This window comes from Parasteatoda tepidariorum, chromosome 1 (assembly GCF_043381705.1).
Source record: "Parasteatoda tepidariorum isolate YZ-2023 chromosome 1, CAS_Ptep_4.0, whole genome shotgun sequence".
NCBI lineage: Eukaryota > Metazoa > Arthropoda > Arachnida > Araneae > Theridiidae > Parasteatoda > Parasteatoda tepidariorum.
This window is the reverse complement of record NC_092204.1, coordinates 17911751-17936794: the sequence shown is the minus strand read 5'-3', so window position 1 is coordinate 17936794 and position 25044 is coordinate 17911751. Positions and strand designations below refer to the sequence as shown.

Here is a 25044-nt window from a genome sequence, read left to right as displayed (position 1 = left end):
TATTTAAATTTAAAAAATTTTAAATTATTAGCTAAAATATAAAATTTTCACACCACTTTAATTGTGAAAAATACTTGGCTAGAAGCTGAAAATTTAAGGGATATACGTATGATCTAGAACAGAATATAGTAATGCCACTGTTCCCCCCATTTTTATTTTTAACAAAAAAATAATATAAGACATAGGGAAGAATTTAAAAAATTTTTTTTATCTATTTTTAACCGTTTTTTAAGAAAAAAATTTTTTTTAGAAAATTGTCTTACTTGAACTAAACGAGCGAAATAGAGTGGACGAAAAGGCTTTTAATCGTATATTTAGCTCGTGCTAGTTTCATATAAATGGCTTTTCGGAGAAAAAAAATTCGATTTCTATTTGATTAGAGAACCAATATTTAAAGAAAATTTAAAAAGTGGCATTAATATTATAATAAAGAAAGCACAAATTAATTTTCTTTTATTAGCTTTTAACTTTTACCATGGTTCTGCGTCGCTTCTCTCCGCGCACAATTCATCATGACGATCATTAGACGCGCACAAATTCTAGTGGGATAATTCGTCGAGAACACAATTCGCCACGGTAACAATTCGTCGTAGACACAATTCGTCACGGTTAAAATTCGTCGTCGGTACAATTCGTCACGGGCACGATTCGTGGCACGTACAGCTTGTCGTACTTATTATCGAAGCAACGATTCATTGTTAGCGCTATTTAGATGATATACATCTATTTATGAAGAAGACGAAGCTCTAATACGTCTATTTACGAAGAAGATTTGCATAGGTAAAAAAGATACAATTTCTAAAAGCTTCCAGCATAATCTTTCAAATTTTTCGAACAGTTTTGCCTCGTCGAACCTTCTGAAACATTTAATTGCTTAAAGATTGCTAGCATAGAGTTACTGTAAAAGTGTATCTATGTTTTTGTCATAAACGATTAAATTTCGAATTTGGCCGGATCACGCTACTGTTCGAAAATGACATGCACTACTTGTGGGAAGGGAGATGGTACGTATCGACTGTCGTTTACGTGACTTAAATATTTATTTTGTGGTATAGTTTGTTTAAAGTAAGAACTCTCCTAGCCATTCGACTGGACCGGTGGAGGTGACTATGGTAACGAGGTATAACTATTTAAAGTGGGGTGTGCGGTCACTGTTTAGAACAGCCGTAGAGTGAAAAGAAGCTACCCTCCCTGAAATGCGCTATTCTTGTTTCCATAGCAGCAGACGGCCTCAGACTTCATGTCGATGGGAGTTCTTACAGTAGACAAACTATATTTATGAAGACGAGGATCTAATACGTTTATTTAAGAAGATTTTCATGGGTAAAAATAGACACAATTTCTAAAAGTTTTAAGCAAGATCTTTCAAATTGTGACAACAGTTTTGCCTCGTGAAACCTTCCGAAACATTAGATTGCTAAATGATTGTTTGCATAAAGATACTATATTTCCATATTTTTGTCACGAGTGATTAAATTTCAAAATGGCCGGATCCTGCTATTGGTCGAAAATGACATCACTAGATTTGGGAAGGGACATGGTATGTATCAACTGGCGTTTACTTGACTTAAATATTTATTTGGTTGTATGCATTATACATTATAACATTTATAACTAAAGCAAAACAAAATACTGTCTTACAGTCACAGTATTTATATTTATTACCTATCAGCTCTTAATAAGACTTAACCACTGTAGTACTATCATTATTTTTCTTCCACTGTAATACTATCATTATTTTTAGTATTATTTTTTTTTTCTATTAAACACACATTTCTTTTATTTAAATTAAATTTTTTGACATGTTAGGCTAAAAAAAAACACGTCTGAAAAAAAATGTAGTAATATATCTTGAATGGTTTATTATTATAAAGTCAATAAATTATTAAATAGAAATAAAGAAACTCAAAAACTAACTTGTTCAGAGGCAACATTTTTAGCAATTTTCTAAAATCGCTTCAACGCAGCCAATCTTCCTTCACGCAAACAATGATGTCATTTTCGACTAAATAGCGTGATCAGGTAGGTCACTTTGAAATTTAATAGCTCGTTTTTTTTTTTTTTTTTTTTTTTTTTTTTTTTTTTTTTTTTTTTTTTTTTTNTTTTTTTTTTTTTTTTTTTTTGTCCTACCCCTGTTTCTTCGCGATTCTTTTCTCTGATTTGTGCTAACAATCCTTCTACTTATTTGACAAAACCTCATGAGACTAAATTGAGCACACGAGCCTGCAAATGTATTTTTTACCAATAAATAGTCTTTCACAAGATGCTGAGATGCCAACTTTCTCTGTTTAAGAGAAAACTTTTTTAGTCGTAACTAGTTTAATGTATTTAAAATTTTTATTCTCGGCTTAGACAATTTGATTTAGACAACTACTACGCATTTTGAAAATTATTATATAGAGTGGTAGACATTTAAGAACTAAAGCTTTTAGAAGTTTCTAATCAATTGGCATCCATGTGTACATTGTTGTTGTTGTTAATTTACGTCGCACTAGAGCTGCACAATGGGCTATTGGCGACGGTCTGGGAAACATCCCGGAGGATGATCCGAAGACATGCCATCACATTTTTGATCCTTTGCGGAGGGGATGGCACCCCCGCTTCGGTAGCCCGACGACCTGCGCGCGAAGTCGAGCACTTTACGGTAGCACAGTTTAACGAGGACCAATACCGCACACCCTCGGTCCCTACGCAGACTGATCCAAGTGGTCACCCACCCGCACACTGACCGTAGCCAGTGATGCTTGATTTCGGTGATCTGCTGGGAACCGTGTCATAGCAATCAGTCCACTGCGGGACCCATGTGTACATTGAAAATTAGTATAGATATCATCATCATCAACATTTATCTGGGCGCCTGGGGCCGTTAGCGGCCTTTTTCCCATTCGTCTTGAATTTTGATCTTTGGGGTGGTTCTTCTGGTAATTGGAATGCAATTGAAGTAAAAGGAAGTTAAATATTTTGAATTTTAGATAAAATTACGTCACTACAAAAATGAGCTGCCATCGGTCTGAGGTTTATGTCTTCTCTTAAGTTTTCAAAAGTAAAAATTTCGTTGAATCCTGCGGTGTCACAATTTATGGTTTTTTCAAGAAATCTGAAATTTAGCTTTGCAATGTGATGTTCTAAAGAATCTATGTTGAGGTCGCGATGTATGTTTTTATTTCTGATAAACCATCTTGCTTTTGTTATTTTCCTGAGGATTTTGTTCTGGCATGTTTTGAGTTTTTTAAGGAGTGATGTGGTGATGTTGCACCAAGCATTAGTAAAGATATTTACTTTTACTTTACTTTTATTTACAAAAATTGGTCACCTGGGCGGCGCAGAAGGCCCATATTCCATACATCATGTAATATTACAGAAATTTATTATAAAAAACAGTTTGAGTTCAGCCGTCTATAGGGCGACTGTTACTGAAAAACAAGTACCTTGCTAGAAGTAAAGATATTTGCAGGGCTGTCAACTTTCTATGTTTTTTTGGAAAATGTTCTTCTAGTGGTAGCTAAGTTTATGAATTAATGTATTATTCTTTGTTTCGTAAATTTGATTTAAAGTTATTTTCCACACCATATGTAAAGGCACGCCTGCCAACTACTACGCTTTTTGCAAAATATTTTATACAGTGGTAGACGTTTAAAAACCAAAGCATTCAGAACTTTTGATAATTTTGCTAACATTTTAAAAGCCTCGCTATGAGAGAGCTGCAGGGTTTCCTCAGCTCTTGTAAATTTTAAAAAGTGGTAACGAAAATTCAACAAATATCGATAGTTTAATTTCTGTGTAACTACCAGTAAAAAATGTTTTCCAAAGAAAGTATATATGCATGAAAATTCCAGCTTCCAAACCACTTAACAACGAAGTATCATATTAAAATAAGAAATATCTTTAACCATTAATCTAAACGTAATACCACTACCATACCTGCCAACTTTCACTCTTTCTGAGAATGAATTTTCCAAGTGGTAGTAAAACAATTACCGAAAAACAACCTTACTCAAAAATATATTTATATTTTGACTAGGTTAAAATTCGCTAACGTTAAGATTAGTATGCTTTTATATATTTGATTTAAACGTAGTGGTGGTCAAACTCATTTATAATTATTATTATAATTCAAAAATTTTAATGACATGACATGAGTTTCGGTACAACTTTAAATACAAAATTAAAATCTTCCGGAAAAACCGGAAGAGTTGGCAGGTATGCAGTACTAAAATTTTTCTAGAACCGAGGAACCCCTGAAGCTGAAAAAAAATGGCGTTCGATAAGAACTTTTAAATCATTTATATATAGTGGTGTGGAAAATAAGTTTAAATGAATTAATAATACATTAAAACATAAACTTAGCTACCACTAGACTAAATTTTTACAAAAAGGATAGAAAGTTGGCAGCTCTATGAAACACCGCTTGGTCCCAGTTCTCTCGTGTTGAGGCTTTAAAAGTGTCAGCAAAATTGCCGAAAATTCTTAAAGCTTTATTTTTACTTGTCTACTACTCTATAAAATCTTTCACTAAAAATGTGATAGTTGACAGCCAGTATTCATAACAGTAGAGTTTTTTCTCATCATTATTGATTTTATTTAGAAAAATGAGACTGAGAATAAAATTGATCTTTATTAGCAACAGAATTAGTTACAAAAAAAGAGTGAATCTGTAACAAAGAGGATCAAGAGAAGCATTTGTGTACAAAGAAGCTATACAAAGTGTTAGCAAAGCCACACGAAAAGGAATTCAATACAACTTTTTTCTTTCAGGTCTGGAAGCACTTGCACCAAAACAAACTGCTGAGAAATAAGNTGCAATTCTTTACCGTTTTTTAAATTATTTTGGCGTGTCCGGAGCAGTTGGCATCTCTGCGTTTTATGTCCTAGACCTGTATCTTCGCGTTTTTTTTCTTCTCTGAATTGTGCTAACAATCCTTCTACTTGTTTGACAAAACCTCATGAGCCTAAATTGAGCACACAAGCCTGCAAATGTATTTTTACCAATAAGCCCTCATTCACAAGATGCTGAGATGCCAACTTTCTCTGTTTATGAGAAAACTTTTTTAGTCGTCACTAATTTAATATTTTAAATTTTCATTTTCAGTTTAGACAATTTGATATACAGTGCTGCCAACTACTACGAGTTTCTCAAATTATTATACACGGTGGTAGACATTTAAAATCAAAGCTTTCAGAAGGTTCGAATCAATTGGCGTCCATGTGTACATTGAAAATTAGTAAAGATATTTACTTTTATTTACAAAAAATGGGCACCTGGGCCGCGAAGAAGGCCCATATCCCATACATCATGTAATATTACAGAAATTTATAATAAAAACAGTTTGAGTTCAGCCGTCTATGGGGCGGCTGTTACTGGAAAACAAGCACCTTGCTAGAAGTAAAGATATTTATAGGGCTGTCAACTTTCTATGTTTTTTTGGAAAATGTTCTTCTAGTGGTAGCTAAGTTTATGAATATTCTTTGTTTCGTAAATTTGATTTAAAGTTATTTACCACACCATATGCAAAGGCACGCCTGCCAACTACTACGCTTTTTGCAAAATATTTTATAGAGTGGTAGACGTTTAAAAACCAAAACATTCAGAACTTTTGATAATTTTGTTAACATTTTAAAAGCCACGCCATGAGAGAGCTGCAGGGTTCCCTCGGGTCTTGTAACTTTTAAAAAGTGGTAACGAAAATTCGACAAATATCGATAATTTAATTTCTGTGTAACTACCAGTAAAAAATATTTTCCAAAAAAAGTTTACATGCATGAAAATTCCAATTTCCAAATCTCTTAACAACGAAGTAGCATACTAATATAAGAAATATCTTTAAGCATTAATCTAAACGTAATACCACTACTAAAATTTTTCAAGAACCGCGGAGCACCTGAAGTTGAAAAAAAAATGGCGTTCGATAAGAACTTTTAAATCATTTATATATAGTGGTGTGGAAAATAAGTTTAAATGAATTAAAAAATACTGCATTAAAACATAAACTTAACTACCACTGGACTAAATTTTTACAAAAAGCGTTGAAAGTTGGCAGCCCTAGATTCAAATGGTCATAGGGAACACCGCTTGGTCCAAGTTGTCTCGTGATGAGGCTTTAAAAATGTTACCAAAATTACCGAAAATTCTTAAAGCTTTGTTTTTACTTGTCTACTACTCTATAAAATCTTTTACTAAAAATGTGATAGTTGACAGCCAGTATTCATAACAGTAAAGTTTTTTTCTTATCATAATTGATTTTATTTAGAAAAATGAGACTGAGAATAAAATTGATCTTTATTAGCAACAGAATTAGTTACAAAAAAAGAGTGAATCTGTAACAAAGAGGATCAAGAGAAGCATTTGTGTACAAAGAAGCTATACAAAGTGTTAGCAAAGCCACACGAAAAGGAATTCAATACAACTTTTTTCTTTCAGGTCTGGAAGCACTTGCACCAAAACAAACTGCTAAGAAATAAAAGAGAGAAACACACATTAGTACAAAAAATTGCTTAGTTTACTAGCTGTATACCAGTTAAATACGGGATGAATATATATAAAAAAGAAAAGAATCTATAAATTAGTATTGAATAACATCAAGAAATCATGCCCGTAACTAAAAGACATATACCAACACAATTTATAAATCTAAAATAATTTCAACTATTTTTTACCCTTTTGCAAAATGGGTATTGTTTTGGTTTTGATGGCGTGCGTGCCTTATTTGGACGTCAACTGTGTTCAAGAGTAATAGTGAACAATGCGCATGCGTCGTCATTGCGTTGCTATGGCGACCGCTGTTGTTTAATAATTTTTTTAGAATTCATTTTTTTTTTCTTTTTATTTTCACCAACAGTCATTCTTAATGTATTTATAGAATAATACTCTACAGAATTTTTTCTATTCTTTTTAAAATTAACTTTTAATTACTTACTTATATAAATATGAATACAGAAGAAGGAAAAGTAATTTCTAACGTCTTGAAACACGTATATAGTCAGGATTTGTAAACTAATCAGACGACATTTGAGACAGTTGGACATCAATCGGGACAGTTTGTACAACTCATTATTTGAAATGTTGTGGCTTTTATCGGAGTCAAACCAGAAAAAAAAGCAATTGCCCAATGGGCAACCAGCGATCGTAATAAAGTGATCACAATTTTTAATTTTTTTTATTAATTCCTGAGTGTTCATTTTTATTATTAATTATGTTTTTTCCAAGTAAAAGTCGTACTTGAGCTTTCTAGTAACAAACTGCATGTATTATGGCAACTTTTTTTGACTTACAATGCCATTTACTGACCTCGTAACAAGAAAACGTAGGAGTGTATTTTACAGTAAAAACTTAACTCTTGTTTTGGATTACGAATTCTCGATTTATTTATTTACTCAATTTTTCCTCAAATTTTCCAGGTCGGTACGATTTAGGGAGCTGGTGATACGAATTAGGCAACTGGTTTCCTAAATCGTACTACTTGCAGAGCTTGTAAAAAGAATTAATTTTCATAACCCTACTGCAAAAATATTTTTACAAAAAAAATAAAAAAAATAAGTAGCTCTGAATAACTATATTTTATTATTAAAATATCTCAAATGCATTTGTCAGTGATTTGTGATTGTTAAAAATTTATAAGTGAAAAGTGATACGATTTAGGCAGTTCGCCTCTAACTTTATTAACCCTTTCGCACCGGACGGGACATTTGCTGTCCCAGTCCATGGGTGAAAGCCCTTATATAGCAAGACGGAAAAGAGAAAAACCTGGTACGTAAAACACTTCATTCCAGCATTTTTTTCGAAAAAAATGAAATATCTGTAACCATCAAGATTTCTTTTATAATTTTGGCATATATATAAAACTGCTTCCTTTCCAAGATAAAGTAGATATTGTTGAAAAATTTAAAAAAAGAATAAGTAAACTCCTCCCCAAAACTAGCCATAACTGAAATGATTTTACTACCAGCCTTTCCTCTTTTCCGTCTCGCTTTCACCCCTGCTGATTTTTCGCCGTATTTCGCCGAAAGGGTTAAAACAGAATTTGTATTGGTGCAGTTTTAACAATTACCAAATAAATCAGTAAAATACTTCGTACCTATATTGGCATATTTGGTACCTATTACATAACCTCTAACAGTGTGAAATACAATTATTAGAGGAAGCAAACCAAAACCTATATACTTTAAAAACAAATAGATTTTTTATCTGACCCAAATAAAGATTTTAGTGTATGGCTATTTTTCAATCTAATTTTTAAAATATCGTTTAAAATATTCATAAGTAGTGGTGGAAAAACGTTCTTTTAATTTTAATTCATTAAAATATTAATACGCTATCTTTGCTACCACTGGAAAAAAATATTTTTTGAAACTACGGAAAAACCGTTGTAAAATTCCTGATTACAACTGCATTAATTAACATAATAACAACAGTACGTATTACTAAAATTATATAAGCGAAATTATATACTATGGTGATTTTTTACATTTCTTCTAAACACATAAGTAACTTTTCTCTGTTAATTTTTCTTTTTAGTCCATAGCTTTTTTTTTCTTTTTTTTTATTTCAATCTTTGTAAGATATGAAACTATCAACAGTTCTTCTTAAGATATGAAAATACTAAGTTTCAGAGCTTTACAAAACCTGCTGTTCCTTCTAATAATCCAGCTTGTTTTTTGCAATTGCAATTTTCGTCAAAAATCACAATTCCATCAAGTCTAATGCAAATTGCGTCGAAAATCACGTTTTAGAGAGGCAACCACTTTGTTTCGTGGGAAATGTTACGAACGTTATTTTACGCTCCAATTTAAAATAGAAAAGTAAACAATGAAAATAATTTTTATTTTACTGGATTATCAGAAGACTTGTATTCGATGGTTTTCTCTATCGCAGGCTAGTATCTGTCCGGTGGGGGATACGGCGATGCCTTCCAGACCCTTAAACTCTCCATCACCCGAACCCCAAGTCCCAAAAGCCTTGAGGAAAGTCCCGTCCGGGTGGAAGATCTAGAAAGAACGATACATATTAGCAATATGTCCAAGTACAATTACGAAAATACAATTACTAGTTGAGTAGCCAAGTAAGTAGCCAAGTTTTCTTAAATAATAACATAAGTGATAATAAAATTTATGATGTTTTGTTTTATTTTTGATAAAATAATTTTGATTATTATTAATTAAATAAATTTGAATAAAATTGATAGCAAAATTTACATTAATTGAATACTTAAACTTTAAAAAGAAGAAGACCTCCCATACCCACACATGTGACCTATAACGTCAGCTAATCTTTATCAGCAAAATGGCGTATTAAAGTTAAGCTAAGTTTATATACATAAGACAGAATGTTAATTAATGATAAGTTAATTAAATTCTGCGCCGCATCGAACATCGAATTAATATAATTCTTTCATAAAGTTGAAATATAATTCTTTCTTGTCTACTTATTTCACTTAACTATTTGTTTAGCAGTTTTAATTATTTGTTTATGTATTTTATTGTAACGGTGGCATATTTTTGTTTCATGTACCAGGCAACTTCACTGCATAATTAGTTTGTTTTTGTTCCTGTTTTTGTGCCAGTTTCGTGCCTGTTTTTGTGTTAAATCTCTGTGTAAATATATAGTAAAAGAATTGAAATCTGTGAGAAAGAATCTTTGAAAGAATTCAGAATGTGTCACTTAAGAGAATTGATATTTGACGGTCTAGGCTTAGTCGAAATCGAATATAAGGAACATTTGCTAACGTAAGCAAATACCACTTTTCAACAACCAATCAGGATCCAGACACACGCTGTACGTCACTTGTAGGTATGCCCGAAATTTGCTTATTTGTGGGACCGTTACAGAGCTGAAAGCACCATAATCTGCTCCTAATCTCAGACTGACGGTGGCTCGACACTGATGATAACATTGAAAGTGTATCTTTCAAATTTAATGTGCTAATTGCGCTTTTTCTAAGTTATTTTTTTTCAGCTTAAAGATAACCATAATTTGCATTGTTACAAAACTGTTTCAAGCAAAAGACTTTCCCCGTTTAAATGTTCTTACCTGAATTCGATTGTTGCCACTGTCTCCAACGATCAAATAACCCTGATCGTCGACGGCTACTCCCCGAGGATATTTGAACTGGCCTTCCTCCGATCCCTCCGTTCCAAATGTCGATAGAAGTCGACCGTTGACGTCGTAAATCTGTATTCGGTGGTTGTTGCTGTCGCTCACTATCACACGATTCGTCGTACTCACAGCCACGTAGTGAGGATGTTCCAGCTCCCCGGGTCGCTGCCCAATTCCTCCGAATTTCGTCACGTAGGTACCGTCTCCCTGGAACACCTATAAACATTGAAAATTGTATTAACTTATTTCCAATATAGTAATTTCAACCAGCATAACAGCAGCAACTCTTTTTAACTCTCTTAGTATCAATGTATAGTGTGCAAAATAAAAAGCGGAACACCCTGAATAAGTTCTGATCTAAGGATGATAGAAATTTTAATCTACTAACATGTAATTAATTCTTTAAAGAGTCAAACTTAAATTTGCCAATTGATTTGCGGAGACGACTGCTCGAGAATCAAGCAGTTTTATTGATATGCTACAATAGAAAAAAAATTTAGAAGTTACACAGATATTTAATTTTTCTCGAAAAAAAAAAATGCTAGGAGGAATTGTCCTTCCTACCAGTTTTTGTTCTTTTCCGTCCTGGTATATATAAGCTTTCAGTCCTGTCTGGTACTGAGACTGGTGTAAGGTCTTGGAGTCCTATGTTTGCCTTTTCAGGAATAGTCTTTTAATGTATGATTCGTGGTTTAATAAATTCGATTTATCGAATTTTTATATACTACTACTTCTAAACAATTCAACGGCTATCAGCATTCTAATACGCCCCTTAGCTGCAGTTAAACCGTGTTGAGCCATTTAAAAAGACGTCAAAATCAACCAAAATTCTTCAATTTTTAGATTTTAGTTCTCAACCACTTTTTTAAAATATTCTGTCTTGTCCGGAGCAGTTGGCATCTCTGGTGCTGTAGGTCATGATTACGTTTAAATGGAGAGCAATGTGGCACTACACACTATTTTTGGCCAGACATTTTCTGTAAAATGTAGATATTTGCCGATGATTGGCCAGCCAGATATCCAGACTTTAACCATATGTCTGATATGCTTAAGGGAGGTTAATTAACCCCCTCCGAGAACCATCCAGTGTCTCAAATCAACGTTATTAAATAAGTGAGACAAACTGCCACAGGAATTCAAACTGTTTCATTTCCAGTATGAAAGGTGAGAAGCCTATATATCTGTATTAGGGGTCATAACCCCCTATTAACCCTTTCGAAGGTCGTGGGAAGTATACTTCCCACCACTTTTAATTTAGGTTTCCAATTGTTAATAATTTCAGATTTCTTGAAGTGCTTTTGAATAAAATTGATAGCCATTTGACAGTTTACAAAAACGTATAAAAGTTATAAAATACATAATTCCTTTTGAAGTTTGCAGCATTTAAAAAATTTATTTTATAAATAAAGAAAAATAAAAGTCAATAAGTTCCTAATAGGTCGTGTTAAATATATTTACCACCAAAAAAATGGCATTTTTATAAACTAAATGAGTTTTTTTTTCTTATATCAATTACTACTCTTAAAACAATTTCAATTCCAAAAATACTTCAAATTACTTTTACTAGAAGTAAATGGCCCTTTAACCCCTTGGGGACGGGTGATTCATAAAAGCCTTTGTACAAAATCAGAATCATGATGTAAATAAATAAAAAACGTTAGCTTAAATGTAGACGTTGCTAATTTGACGGACCTACTTTGCTTTTACTTTAATTATTGTTATTTTAATCATATATGTAATCTATGTTAGTTCAAAGTATAACTAAATAATTTTATTCTGAACTAAAGTAATGGTGAATTAAATAAATCAGACAATTATAACCTCGCCCACAAATAAACTGCTGAAGAACTAGTTTGGTTATCAGTTTTATCTTTTTACCCTGATTGAAACTGTTTTACGCTGGCACGTATTTGTGATAGTCGGCGTGAAAGGGTTAAACTGTTTTTTATTCAATTCTGCAACCACTCTTTTATACCATTCGAATCTGGTGAGTGTTACGCATGATAATACGTGTGTATTAGAACAGTTGAATGGTTATTATTTTTGTATTAGATCAATCTATTACATTTAATCAAAATCTGTCCAGTAGTTCTGGAGATAATCGACCAAAGATAAAAATTCTCCAAACTTTGTCCATCATAGTAATTAAGTTATATACCCCATAAAAAATTCTGCAATGTTTCAAAACAGGTGTTTAGTTATAGTTCAATACCTATGGTATATTTTGCAAGATATATTTAATATATATGATATACTTTTTTATATATATACCTATGAAATATTTAAGTAACCATCATGCCTGAAAGCGAGACGGAAAAGAGAAAATACTGGTAGGACAACTATTTCAATATTAGATAATATTTGGGAGGAGTTAACCTTTTCTTAACAATAAACAATTCACTGTAATTAATTTTTGTACTGCGAAGAAACAATTTTTTATAAAAATTGTATCCGTTAAAAACAATTGGTAGTTATAGATTTTTATTATTCCTGGAAAAAATTAAAAAATGAAATTTATTTGTTACCAGTTTTTACTCTTTTTCGTCTTGATATGTAAGGGCTTTCAGCCCTGGTAACAATTAATGATATTACAGGGATGCCAACTTGCTCCGGACAGCAAATATATATTTTAAAGTGGTAGTTTATCAATTGTGATTCTTGGTTTAATAAGTTCAATTTAGTAGATTTTTATCCACCACTATTTCTAAATAATTCGTCGGGTTATACAATTCACCACTTTCTAGTTCTTCTGTCATGCTATACCCATTAAAAAGCAAGCAAAAATAGTCGAATGTTTGCAAAATTTACTTTGTAGTTAATTTACCGTTTTTTAAATTAGTTAGGAGTGTCCGGAGCAGTTGGCATCTCAGATATTAATTTAAACAACTTATGTATGATATAGGCAACTACATTGCATTGCATATGCAAAAAAATATAGAGCAACGTTGTTCTAGATAACTTATATCCAAAAATATATTTTTAACAGAAAAAAAAACTGCCATGGTTCAAAAATAGGAGGGGAAAAAAATCAGCATTATTATCTTGAACCTCCACTCAGGAAGAAAAAAACAAAGAGCTCTAAAAAAGATTTAAAAAATAAGCGATGCCTGCTTGCAAAGTAGAAAGAAAAAAGTATGTCATCATTCTCAGGTTAAGTAGGAAAATGTTTTTGCTGCACATATTTCGTCTTCCCTATTATTTAGCTTTAACAACTAATTAGTTCTCGTTTAAATATGAGGAATGGGTATTTAACATGGTTACGAAACAGCTATTTACATTGGTTTATATGCGTTTGGTAATTAGTTTCCATGTATCTTTAAATGTATAAGACACACTATATGCTTTTCGCATTGTTATTAGTTATACTTTTGTTTGCATGTACTTATATTTATTAATTTTGAATAAAAAATTAGTATTTGAAGAAAAAATTTTTTAATGTGAATATTTTTTTCATTTCGTAGAACTGTTACTCACAAAGAAAAGAAACAAAACTGGCAGTAAAACCATTTTTTATAGTTCATTTTAAAGTAAAATATTTATTGTTACCAATAGCAAGTTACTAACGTTTATTAAGAATATTTGCTTGTTAATGACTTCACGAGTATATGCAGGTGTTTTTTTATTTTTTTATTAACCTTATAACCGCCGTTGACACCCAATTTTGGGTTTACAACTACTAATGCTCAACTCCGTAGCCTTGTAATTTCAAACTAATCCAGAAGACAAGAAAACTCCTGGATCAGTACCCCCAGAGGTATGATTTGTTATGGGAACATGGAGGACTTTGTGACTCAACAGATTTAACGTGCGTCTGCCACCATTTAGTACATGGGGAGTCTTCGGTCGGAGGGGATCGAATTCATGACCTCTCGGACATGGGTCCGGTGCTATACCGACCCCCTATATGCACGGTTGGACAAAAAATGCGGAAATACTTCGATACTAACTACACGTGAATGATCATCCTTTTAACAGCAAATAATTTTGAAGAGTTTTTATGGCATAACTCTTGGCACAATTTAAAAGATCACGCTTGAAGATTTTAGAAATTATGTCCTTCTAACTCATACAAAAGTTAATTATTTTTATTTAGCTTCAGTAACTAAAATGTTAGGCCGGTATAGTATGGTTGGCTGGGCGGTGGACTCACGTTTGTGAGTTTGAATCCAGCGGGCAGAAGACTCCTCTTGTAGTATATGGTGGCTGGTGCACGTTAAATCTGTCGGGTCACAAAGTCCTCCTCGTTCCCAAACTAAATCATGCCTCTGGGGGTTACTGAATTGGAGATTTATCGCTCTCTGGTTCAGACCAAAATTACGATCTGTGGACGAATGAATGGATCCGTCCCATAAACGGATGTGACATATGGATGTGGCAGAACATGAATTGTTGACCATAGATGGCGCCAATAGAAAACATTAACAATCGCACCCCCACTGCCTAAATGGCCGACAACAACAACAACAACAATTTTGAAATCATTCTACTATATCTGTGTAAATTTGGGTTCGGAGTATTTGCTCCTTATTGGAAGATTAAATTTATCGGCAAGAGGGGTGGGGGAGTAGTGAAATCATTCTCTAGGATTGTGGTGTTTGCATAAGAATACTTTTTAAATTATAGCGCTATTCAGAAAGAAAAGAAACTTTTAACTTCATGCACTCATTTCGGTCGATGCGAATTTTGCATGGATAAAAAAGTTACATCACAAACATGTTATTTAAAATTGTGCCAACGTTCTTGCCATGTGAAATCGTCCAAAACATTTACTGCTAAAAGAGAGATAGTTTACATTGATTTAGTACAGAAGGGTTTCCATAATTTTGTCCAATCCCTATACGCAACTGTTCAACGGCAGTCATAAAATAAAATCCCTTTATGCATGGGTAAGCGTTGTAACCAAGAAAATAAGTGGTACTCGCATATAATTTACATCTTTAGAAAACGAAAAGAAGAAATGAAATATAGTTATATAAACAGTTTCTCCAATTTTTCAAAATATTTTGCCGAAATTAATTTTATAGTTTAAATTATAAGTGAGATCGTGTTTTATAATTTAATAGAAATTAGATATAAAGCCAATGCTTCATTCATATCAGTGAGCATTAGTTACCAATTTGTACGACAGTTAGAAAAAAATTTACGAAGTGATAACTTAATAATACTTCAGATACATAAGATTTTCTCAGGTCCTTCGCCAGCATGAATGTCTTAACAAACATATCCTATACACATATATTTTATTTTTTATTTTATAACCGTCGTTGAATAGCTGACCCAATTTTTGGATTTACGACTACTAATGTTCAACTCCGCAACCTTGTAATTTGGAACCAATCCAGAAGACAAGGAAACTACTGGATCACGTATTGGGAGAAGTTTGCCTTCATGGAGCAATTTTTGTTCGAACTAACACGCATTTGCGTTACATAGAGAGGAAAACCACAAAAACCCTTCCACGGTTAGCCTTACGGTAAGGGGATTCTAGCCCATGATCCGTCTACCACTGAAGATAATTTACGTTAGCACTATGCTCGAAGTGAGTCAGGTGTGGAACTCGACCAGCCATCGCTGGGATCACACACGATAAAGAACAACACAGAGAGATGCATCTATGCTTCGTGAGCGATTCTAACCCGCAACCATTGGCTTCGCAGTCAGGTACGCTGACCGCTCTGCCACCTGGTCGCCGGATGTTAAAATGCAAGGTATCCATTTTTCAGAAATATTTAGAAACTAGTTGAAAAAGATGAAGAAAATGAAATGTTTTAGTTCATTATTATTGACCAAAAATATGTGGAAAATGAATATCTCTGTGAAAACTGAGCAACTGGATTCCTAAAATTTTTGTGAAATTGAAGCCAATAAAATTTACGCTCCCTTAATTCATTAATGGAATTTACTTCTTTTCAGTAGCATTTGGAATAAGATTACTTTACATTTGGGATAAAATTACTCTTTAAGATTACTCTTGGGATAAGATTACTAAATAAATACAGAAAAGAATATGATGGCGAGAAATTTGTTAGCATTACCTCATAATACTAAAATATCAATACAGAATATCATAAAGAATATAAAGGAGCTTTATTTATTAAAGGATCTCTATCCTGTACCACTGGCATTCGGTGTAAGGTATCCCATCTATTTAAAGTGAATACAGAAAAGAATATAAAGGTGTGACATTTTTGAGTATTACCTCGTAATACTTTCGATATTTTTTTTTATTTTGAGAAACTCTCATTTAAAAATAAATGAAAAAAAAAACATTTTGTAAATTGGCAACTTGTCCTCAAAAAAAGAGAAGTTATTAACGACGACACTTTCGTTCTTTTCTACTCTCACCTAAAGGAGCTTTGTTGTGTCACGGATAAATGCCGGCACTTGTCCAAACCTTTGAAATGGTTAAACGCAAACGATTGTGCGAGTTCTAGAAAGCATGCCCGCTTTTTCCCGACTTTCCTTTTTTAACGATCGCTCAAAGTGTCAACGCGAGAATGTCGTTTCCATATATTTTGGCAAGTAATCGTTCAGGACATACCAACTCTTTCTGACTGAAAAAATCGTACATTTATGTTTTTACATGACATTTATTAGGAGCGGAAAGTTATGAATCATAGAACTCGTAGTGGAATTCAGAACACCTGATTTTATAAAGTACGCATCTCGTTCAGATCTTCCATGCCACAAATGTTCTTCGAAATTCGTTAAGGCGTTATTGGCCTAAATAGGAAATAGCTAAAGAATGATGTTTAAGCAGCAATGACTAAATGGTTAAAGGTACTGAGTTTTTATTATGGAGAACTGATGTTTGATAGTCCATAGCGGCTTGAAGTTGCTTGTTCTTATTATAAAGAACTAAGGTTTGATAGTTCATAGTAGCTTGATGTTGCTTGTTCTTATTATGAAGAGCTGAGGTTTGATAGTCCATAGCGGTTTGAAGTTGGTTGTTCTTATTATGAAGAACTAAGGTTTGATAGTCCTTAGCGGTTTGAAGTTGGTTGTTCTTATTATGAAGAACTGAGGTTTGATAGTCCATAGCGGCTTGAAGTTGCTTGTTCTTATTATGAAGAACTAAGGTTTGATCGTCCATGGCAGTCCAGTTTCAGATCAATGGGTATCAGTTTGCCTGAGAAGTAAACACAGCCTTTTGCACAATGCTGAACACACTATCACAATCATACTATTAGTCTGGAAATTATAGAGCCTCACTCTTCATGATCCTAGTGGCTCACAATGGGCTGTCCCTGAATGGCTTTATTTTTAAGAGAATAATGCTTCATTAACAATTTTTAAGCGTTCAACAACTATATAAAGGGCTTAGGGCTCATGATAAATAAATGATAAGTATTTTATTTCATATAAAATGAAGGGGGGAAATAAACTCATAAATGTAAAAATTACTAACAAATTTCAGATCAAAGTACTTGGTAATGTTCAGGTCAAAGTACTTGGTAACTAGATAGATTGGAAATATTGTTATACAATTGAAGGTTTTGTTATGAAATATTTATGAGACATAATATTATTATCCTTAATTCATGTGAAAATTCAATTATGTTTGCCAAAGAAAAAATTTCAACAATTTCAAAGTGAACTAGAAAAAGTCGACGTGTTTCAAATACTAAAAGCAGGCATCAGCCAATACGTGAATAATGATTTCATGTATGATGGATCCTAATATTTGGCGCCCTGTTTTGAGTATTTGAAATACGTCGAATTTTTGAAGCTAGTTTTGCAATAACAAGTACATCTTTCTGTTTTAGTTTAATTGGATTATTAATTCCATTCAATTACATTGTCCATCTCTCTTTTTTTAAAGTTTTTTAATTGCTTCTCTTAGCAATTGCAGTATAATTGTAAAAGAGAACATGTGGCTTTAAATATTTTTGTGGAAAACTGGGCCTCGACAATCCTTAGCCAATGTATTTAGAGTCTAAATTTCCTTACCCAATGTATTAAGAGTCTATATTTCCTTATCTAATGTATTAAGATTATATATATTCCTTATCCAATGTATTAAGAGTCTAAATTTCCTTATCCAATGTATTAAGAGTCTAATTTTTATTTTAAAAAAAATAGAACACTCTAAAAGAAAGAAAAGAACACCACTGTTAAACAAACATCACCACCAAACTATTAACCACGACTCACACTAAAACTCTTTCTTTAACATGCATTATTTCAGACCATACAAAATATTTTATAAGACTATAAAGACTGCCAATTTAATGAACAAATCACTAACATACTGCCAACTTTAAAATAACTAATTTTAAAAACCCAGGAAACAAAGCTGATTTGGAATGATAAATTTTTTAAGTTTCAGACGAGGCTGAAAATATAACCAAAAAAAATTAAAAACAGTTTTTTTATTGTTTTACATCCCTTTCCACGTAGTGATGCCATTTAATCCTAAAATATTACAAAATACTAGAAATAAAAAACTGTTTGCTTCTAGACGTTCACCAGTTTCTAACGACCACTATTCTTTGTGCAACAAAGAGATAAAGTATGACTTTTCAGTAAGAATCCACTGCCTGAAGTCGCAGTTGCTCGTGTGTTGCCTGACTAATATTTGTAACCGAAATTTGCTTTTCTTCATAGGGTTAAAAAATTATTGATAGGTAGTTTTGTGTAGTTTTTAATATTTTTAAAAAATACCACAGACAAAGAAAGAGGTTTAAACACGATAAAAAGGTACAGGCAATTTTAATTTTTTTTTTAAACAGATTATTTTGGAGAACCAATTTCTTGTTGCATTTATTCAAGTACTCGATCTTACCGAATTCTGGTGTGGGGAATTTAAATCTGAAATTAGTTTTGTTCTGAAAATTCTATCAATTTCTAAATTGAAATATTTAGTTTAGTTTATTTGAATGTACAAATTTATAAGGAACGTACAAATTTATAAGACAAAGACATATGACCTTAACTTTATGTATCATAGAATGAAATGCATATTATTTATTTATTACCACCACTCCTAGCGCAGCAGAGAAGAGAAGACACTTAGTACTCAATCGAATGAAGTTTTTTTTAAAAAAAAGCCTTCTGAGGAATAGTTTTTTTACTTGTGTGAAAGCTGTGGCTTTAAAGAGAAACTGATTTAAGATTTGAAATCAGCGGCGTGAAAAATATCCAATTTCATGCAATATTGAATAAAAAAGATTTGTTTCCCAGGGTTATTTGAGGAACTTGCTTTACAGCCATTATCACGTCACATAATTCCGTGGATAATCAGTAGTTCACATTATTTTCTTTTATAAAGTTTTCCGCGATTGCGAAATTACTCTTTCTTGAGATGGGTATAAGCACTCCACTGCATCCAGTAGCAACACTCGCATGCCAATAAAAGAAATTTCAAACAACCTTGACTTACTTGAATCCTATGATTCTCCTTGTCGCATACATAGATGAATCCCAGGTTATCTGTGGCCACACCCCATGGGTAATTGAACTTTCCATCCGATCTGCCTTCATGTCCAAAAGCTCTGATGAAGCGACCATTAGGATCAAAAACTTGCAGACGATGGTTGTATCTGTCCGACACAATGAACTGACCGATTCGATTGACAGTAACTCCGGCAAGACAGTCAAATTCTCCGTCTGCGCTACCGTATGTTCCAAACTCTTGAATATATTTACCAGAGGCGCTAAAAACCTGAGAATAATCAATTAAGAATTTTTTTAGAATACTGCACAAGATGAAATCAAATAAAGAAAGAAGTGGCAATTTTAGAATATTTTCTAATTATAATCCAACTAATGACTCTAATCTCTATTCTATTGAGCGTTTTTGTCATTTTCAAAAGGAATATTTAGTACTGCTATTAATTCTAGAAATAAGTCAAAGAAAAGAAACAAACACAGTATAATTCCCTTAATTAAATGACTAGAAATATGATAGATTTTTACCAAGATCATATATTTATGCTTTGTCACAAACAAATTATATTTAGAGGCTCCGTACAGTTTATTTTATTTTCACCTTTTACATTAACTTAGTGGCTTAAATGAAGAATGAAGTCGTGGCAATCTTAGAATAATTTCTATTCTATATTTTCTATTATATATTCTATTCTATATTTTCTATTATATATTCTATTCTATATTTTCTATTAATATTTTCTATTCTATTTCTATATTTTCTATTCATATCGACCAGCAATTACTGGGTTTCGAACCCGGTTCACCTCATTGGAAGGCGAATGCTCTATCCCCTCTGAGCTGTTAGAATGATAGAGAATTTGAAAAACTTATGCTTACCTGAACTCTATGATTGTTACTGTCAGCCACTACTATGGTATTGTCTGCTCCGACGCTGACACCTCTAGGCCAGGTAAAACCTCCGTGCTCAGTCCCCCTAGAGCCAAATTTGAAGCATGATTTTCCCTTTTGCATGTATGTTCTTCTAGGAAGGCTGAATCCTCTGGGAGAATTGCTGTCACCCCTTCTAGAATAATCTGTTTTTCTCCTGGGAGGAGTATCTTCATCAGAGCTATTATCACTTTCTGACCTTGGTGCAACAAGGGATGCAGATGTCCGGCTCCTGACTAGTCCAGTATTCGTTGTACTAGGTCTTCCACTATTTCCATATTTGTTCTTCATATACTGAGACCAGGAATGCGGAGCTGTTTCTTCTGGACTCGCGTCTCGCATGGCACGTCGAGTTCGATATCTGTTTCGTATCGCTGTTAAGGTGTCATCTTCTGGGCTATCTTCAGCTGGGCACAGGTCGTGAGTACTCTTGCTTCTGGCTATTCGGTTTCGTCTAGCTAAATAGCTGTTGTCTTCGGGACTGACGTCTCTCGCTCTGGTGTTGCCAGATGTGACACTAGAACGACGTCTGTCGAAGAGACGACTGTAAGGTGTACGTTCTTCGGGTTCAATGATAGAAGTTTTCCTTCTAAAAAATAGATATTATTATAAGTTCTAAATACCTGTATAGATTAATCATGTGTAATATTTTGTTGCATAATATTGTGGAAAACAAGGTTTTTTTTTAACGTCAATATGTGTGTTGACCTTGACCAGATTCAAATTGTTTCTTTTTTAATGAATTAAGTTAAAATTTTCTACATAATTTTTTTAAATTACAATTGCAGAAACGGGTTTTAATTTATATTAAATACATAATTATTGGACTATAAACTGATGTAATTCAAGCATTTCTGTATTCGAAAATCATTACTTTCCTCGAAATTAGATAGGAATTCCCTTCCTTAAAGAGCTTGATACAATGTAATGCGATAAACTAATGTGTGAATTACATCCAATAAACTTGTTTTTATTCAATAAGATTTTTATAACGTAAAATATTATGTTTGAAATTGTCAATAACGGTTCCATATTAGATACAGTCTGGAACGCTGGAATGCAGTATCCAATTCAAGACTGTATCCCAATACGAATCTGCTTGTCCAATAGCTATTTAATTTTGTTTTATAACTTAGATAAATAAACTATTGTAATCCAAGAAAAAAAGTGAAAAAGAAAGAAACAATAGTCTAAAAATTAAAGATTTCTTTTAGGGCTGACTTCAGGAATTTCATGCATTAGCAGTTTAGAACCTAAAAGATGAGCTCTTCAGATGTCATGTGACAATACAAAATGAAGTCTTTAATTCTGGTTAAAGATTGAGTAAAAATCTAGTTAAAGATTTTATTCTGGTTAAAGACTAAAGTAATACAGGTTAAAGATTGAAAACAAGCCCTTATATTCTACCTAATTTTTAGAAATTTTAAAATGAGTTGAACCGTAATTTCATTCAGATTTGTTCCTTAGTACAGTGCTATGTTACACAATATGATGATCTTGCTTCTTAAATTCGATTATACGCGCTATCGTAGTTCAACTTGAGAGGAAATAATTTTCGAATTAACTCTAATATTTAGAAAACCATGTTTAAGTTTGCACCAATTTTGCATCGTATTATGGGTCAATGTCGAATAGATTTTCCTGAGAATAGTAATGGAAATTCTTGTAACGGAAACTATCGAATGATTCGAGATTTTGAATGAAGCTTGCAGAAGGCAAAATTCTCTTTTCTCTAGACCCACATAGGTTTATTAACCTACAAAAGCAATGGACATTTCGATCAGCCGTCACTAGGATTCGAGCCTGAGTCGCCTTACTGGGAGACGAGTTCTCGATCCTTTAAGTCTTTCTAGCCTAATCAAACTACATTTTATTTTATTTTATAACCAGCATTGATTAGCCGTCCCAATTCTGGGTCTACGACTATTAATTCTCACCTCCGTAGCCTCGTAATTTTGAACCTAACCCAGAAGACAAGAAAACTCCTGGATCAAGTATGGATGCAAACTTGCTTTCTTTTTTGATGCAACTAACCCATATTTGCATTACATGGAAAGAAACTGCATTTTATTTTATAACTGTCATTGAAGAGCTGACCCGATTCTGAGTTTACGACTATCAATGTTCAACTCCTTAACCTTATCATTTTGAATTCAATCCAGAAGACAAAAGAACTGCTGGATCAAGTATTGGGAGAAATTTGCCTTTGTGCAGGCTTTTCTGAGGCAACTAACCCGCATTTGCGTTACATGGAGAGGAAAACCATGAAAACCTCACACGGTTAGCCTGGTGGCAAGGGGACTCTAACCCATAAACCGTCAACCACTGAGAATATTTTATGTCAGTACTGTGGTCGGTGCTGGTTCACCTAATTCAAATCTGGTTCATCTCATTGGAAGACGAACACTCTATCCCCTGAGCCACTACGACTCAGGGGAACTACATTATAAAAATCATAAATTAATTAACCTTGGCGATGACAGACTTTCTCTAGACGGCTCTTCGTCCTTTCTTAGTGATTCTCTCCAAGGCCTGTTGGAAGGTCGTGGTAGTTTGTCCTCCGGCTGGTTAAGGATTCTAGCCTGTGTGTTAGCACTCTGCTTTCTTGCTTGAGCACTGCGTGCTAATAATGTATTTACTGAGGGACTAATATCTCCTCGCTTAATTGCAGCTTCGCTATCTACATCTTCACTCTCACTTTCTGAGCTTGAGCTAGTCTCGCTGGACGAAGGGGAATGCTGAGGTATGGACAGTCTGAGCTTTGGCCTGTCATCTCGTTTATCCATCGGACTAGAGCGACTACCAGCTGTTGTTGAAAGGTTGGAACGACGTGGAGTATCTGCTGGTGCGTCATCTTTGTCTAGGGATGATGGTTTTGGCAGGAATCGACTTGTAGGACGGTTACTACAAAATGAAAAAATACTATTATTTTCGAAATCAAACAAACAATGGAACATCAAATCAAACATTTTGAAAAAAAAAAACAATAAATCAAAGGAAAAAGGCGAGCATGGCTTACAAAGGGATTTTCTATAATTGAGATAAGAACATCAGAACAGCCCCTTGATAGACATTACCTTGTTTCTTATTGTGTATTATTTTTTTGCACAAATCCTATTTTCGTATTTTTACACTTGCAACGCAAATTGAAAACGTATTATGTTGTTTTAACAAGCACACTTTAAATAATAATGATAAACAAACAAATTGGGCTTAAATTCAAAATTTTTTATACAGTACAGAACCCGTTATCCGGAAATCAGAAAACCAAAAAACCGGAACGAAATTCGATAAATTTTCCCGCAATTTTTTAAAAAAAACTTTTTTTTACTCATAAGATTTTAGGATTTTTCTTTCTTTTTTGAAAGATATTTACCTTACCATCATTTCAGAAATAACCATTAGTGTATTACCTCATCGTTTTTTCTTATTTCTAAGATTATTTCCAAATATTTTTTTTTAGTTGGGTTTAACACTAAAAAAACTGCTTTTTGTAGCGATTCAGAAAACCGGAAAAATCAGTTATCCGGAATAGCGATAGTCCCGATCGTTCCGGATAATCGGTTCTCTACTGTACTATTAACCCTTTACACTCCAGATGCGACTCTAGGTTACTATTAACGTGTGTGAAACAACTATCCCTCTAAGGAACGTAACGTATCGTAATTGTAACGTATTTCGCAACCCTTTTATTCAGCACCGTTTTAGATATTTTTCTGAAAAATGTGTGAAAAACGAATCATGATTATGCCTTCATGCATAATCATGATTCGTTTTTCATTCATTCATCCATGCATGAATGGATGCAATCATTTCAAATGAATAATGCATTCATTTTTTCGGAACTGTTGTTGTTGTTAATTTACGTCGCACTAGAGCTGCACAATGGGCTATTGGCGACGGTCTGGGAAACATCCCGGAGGATGATCCGAAGACATGCCATCACAATTTTGATCCTCTGCGGAGGGGATGGCACCCCCGCTTCGGTAGCCCGACGACCTGCGAGCGAAGTCGAGCACTTTACGGTAGCACAGTTTAACGAGGACCAATACCGCACAACCTCGGTCCCTGCGCAGACTGATCCTAGTGGTCACCCACCCGCACACTGACCGCAGCCAGTGATGCTTGACTTCGGTGATCTGCTATTTCGGAACTAGATAAACAGTCTTATTTATTCGAGTAGTTCGGAAAACTTCTATTTTTCTTGAAATAGCATAACAAGAGAAATTGAAATTTTGGGTTCGAAGGGTTTAAGAAATTAAAACCCTGATTCAGGGCTCGAAAAAACTCAGAAATTTTACCTGTCCCTGAGGACGGCTTGTCCAACAATGTACTCGTCCTCCTTTGAAACTAACCCGTAGCTTCTAAATAAATAAAAATATAATTTTGTCTTATTTATTTCAAACATTTATATAAATTGCACAATTAATTAGTTGTTACTAGGATTACATTATACAGTAATAAAGGAAATACTAGGTTACTAGTAGTAACCTAGTATTTCTGTTATGAAATAATTTCTTTCTTTTATGAAATAATTTAAATGACAAAGGTCAAGTTATCTGGAATGTCAATTTATCCGAGGGTACTTCGTTTTTTTAAATGAAACAAATATGACGTTTGCCAGTTCCACAATC

The 25044-nt window shown here is 33.4% G+C and overlaps 1 protein-coding gene across 1 annotated transcript in view; it reads right to left on the bottom strand.

Annotated features, from left to right (window-relative positions):
• Nucleotides 1–6259: 6259 nt before the first annotated feature.
• Nucleotides 6260–25044, bottom strand: part of LOC107438284 (RING finger protein nhl-1) — a gene marked incomplete in the record, with an annotated part of 57565 nt that continues 38780 nt past the window's right edge. Inside the window, 6 exon segments of the mRNA XM_043041085.2 lie at nucleotides 6260–6448; nucleotides 8826–8982; nucleotides 10025–10306; nucleotides 19473–19754; nucleotides 20360–20999; nucleotides 22880–23314. Coding sequence (XP_042897019.1) covers nucleotides 8833–8982; nucleotides 10025–10306; nucleotides 19473–19754; nucleotides 20360–20999; nucleotides 22880–23314 — 1789 coding nt within the window.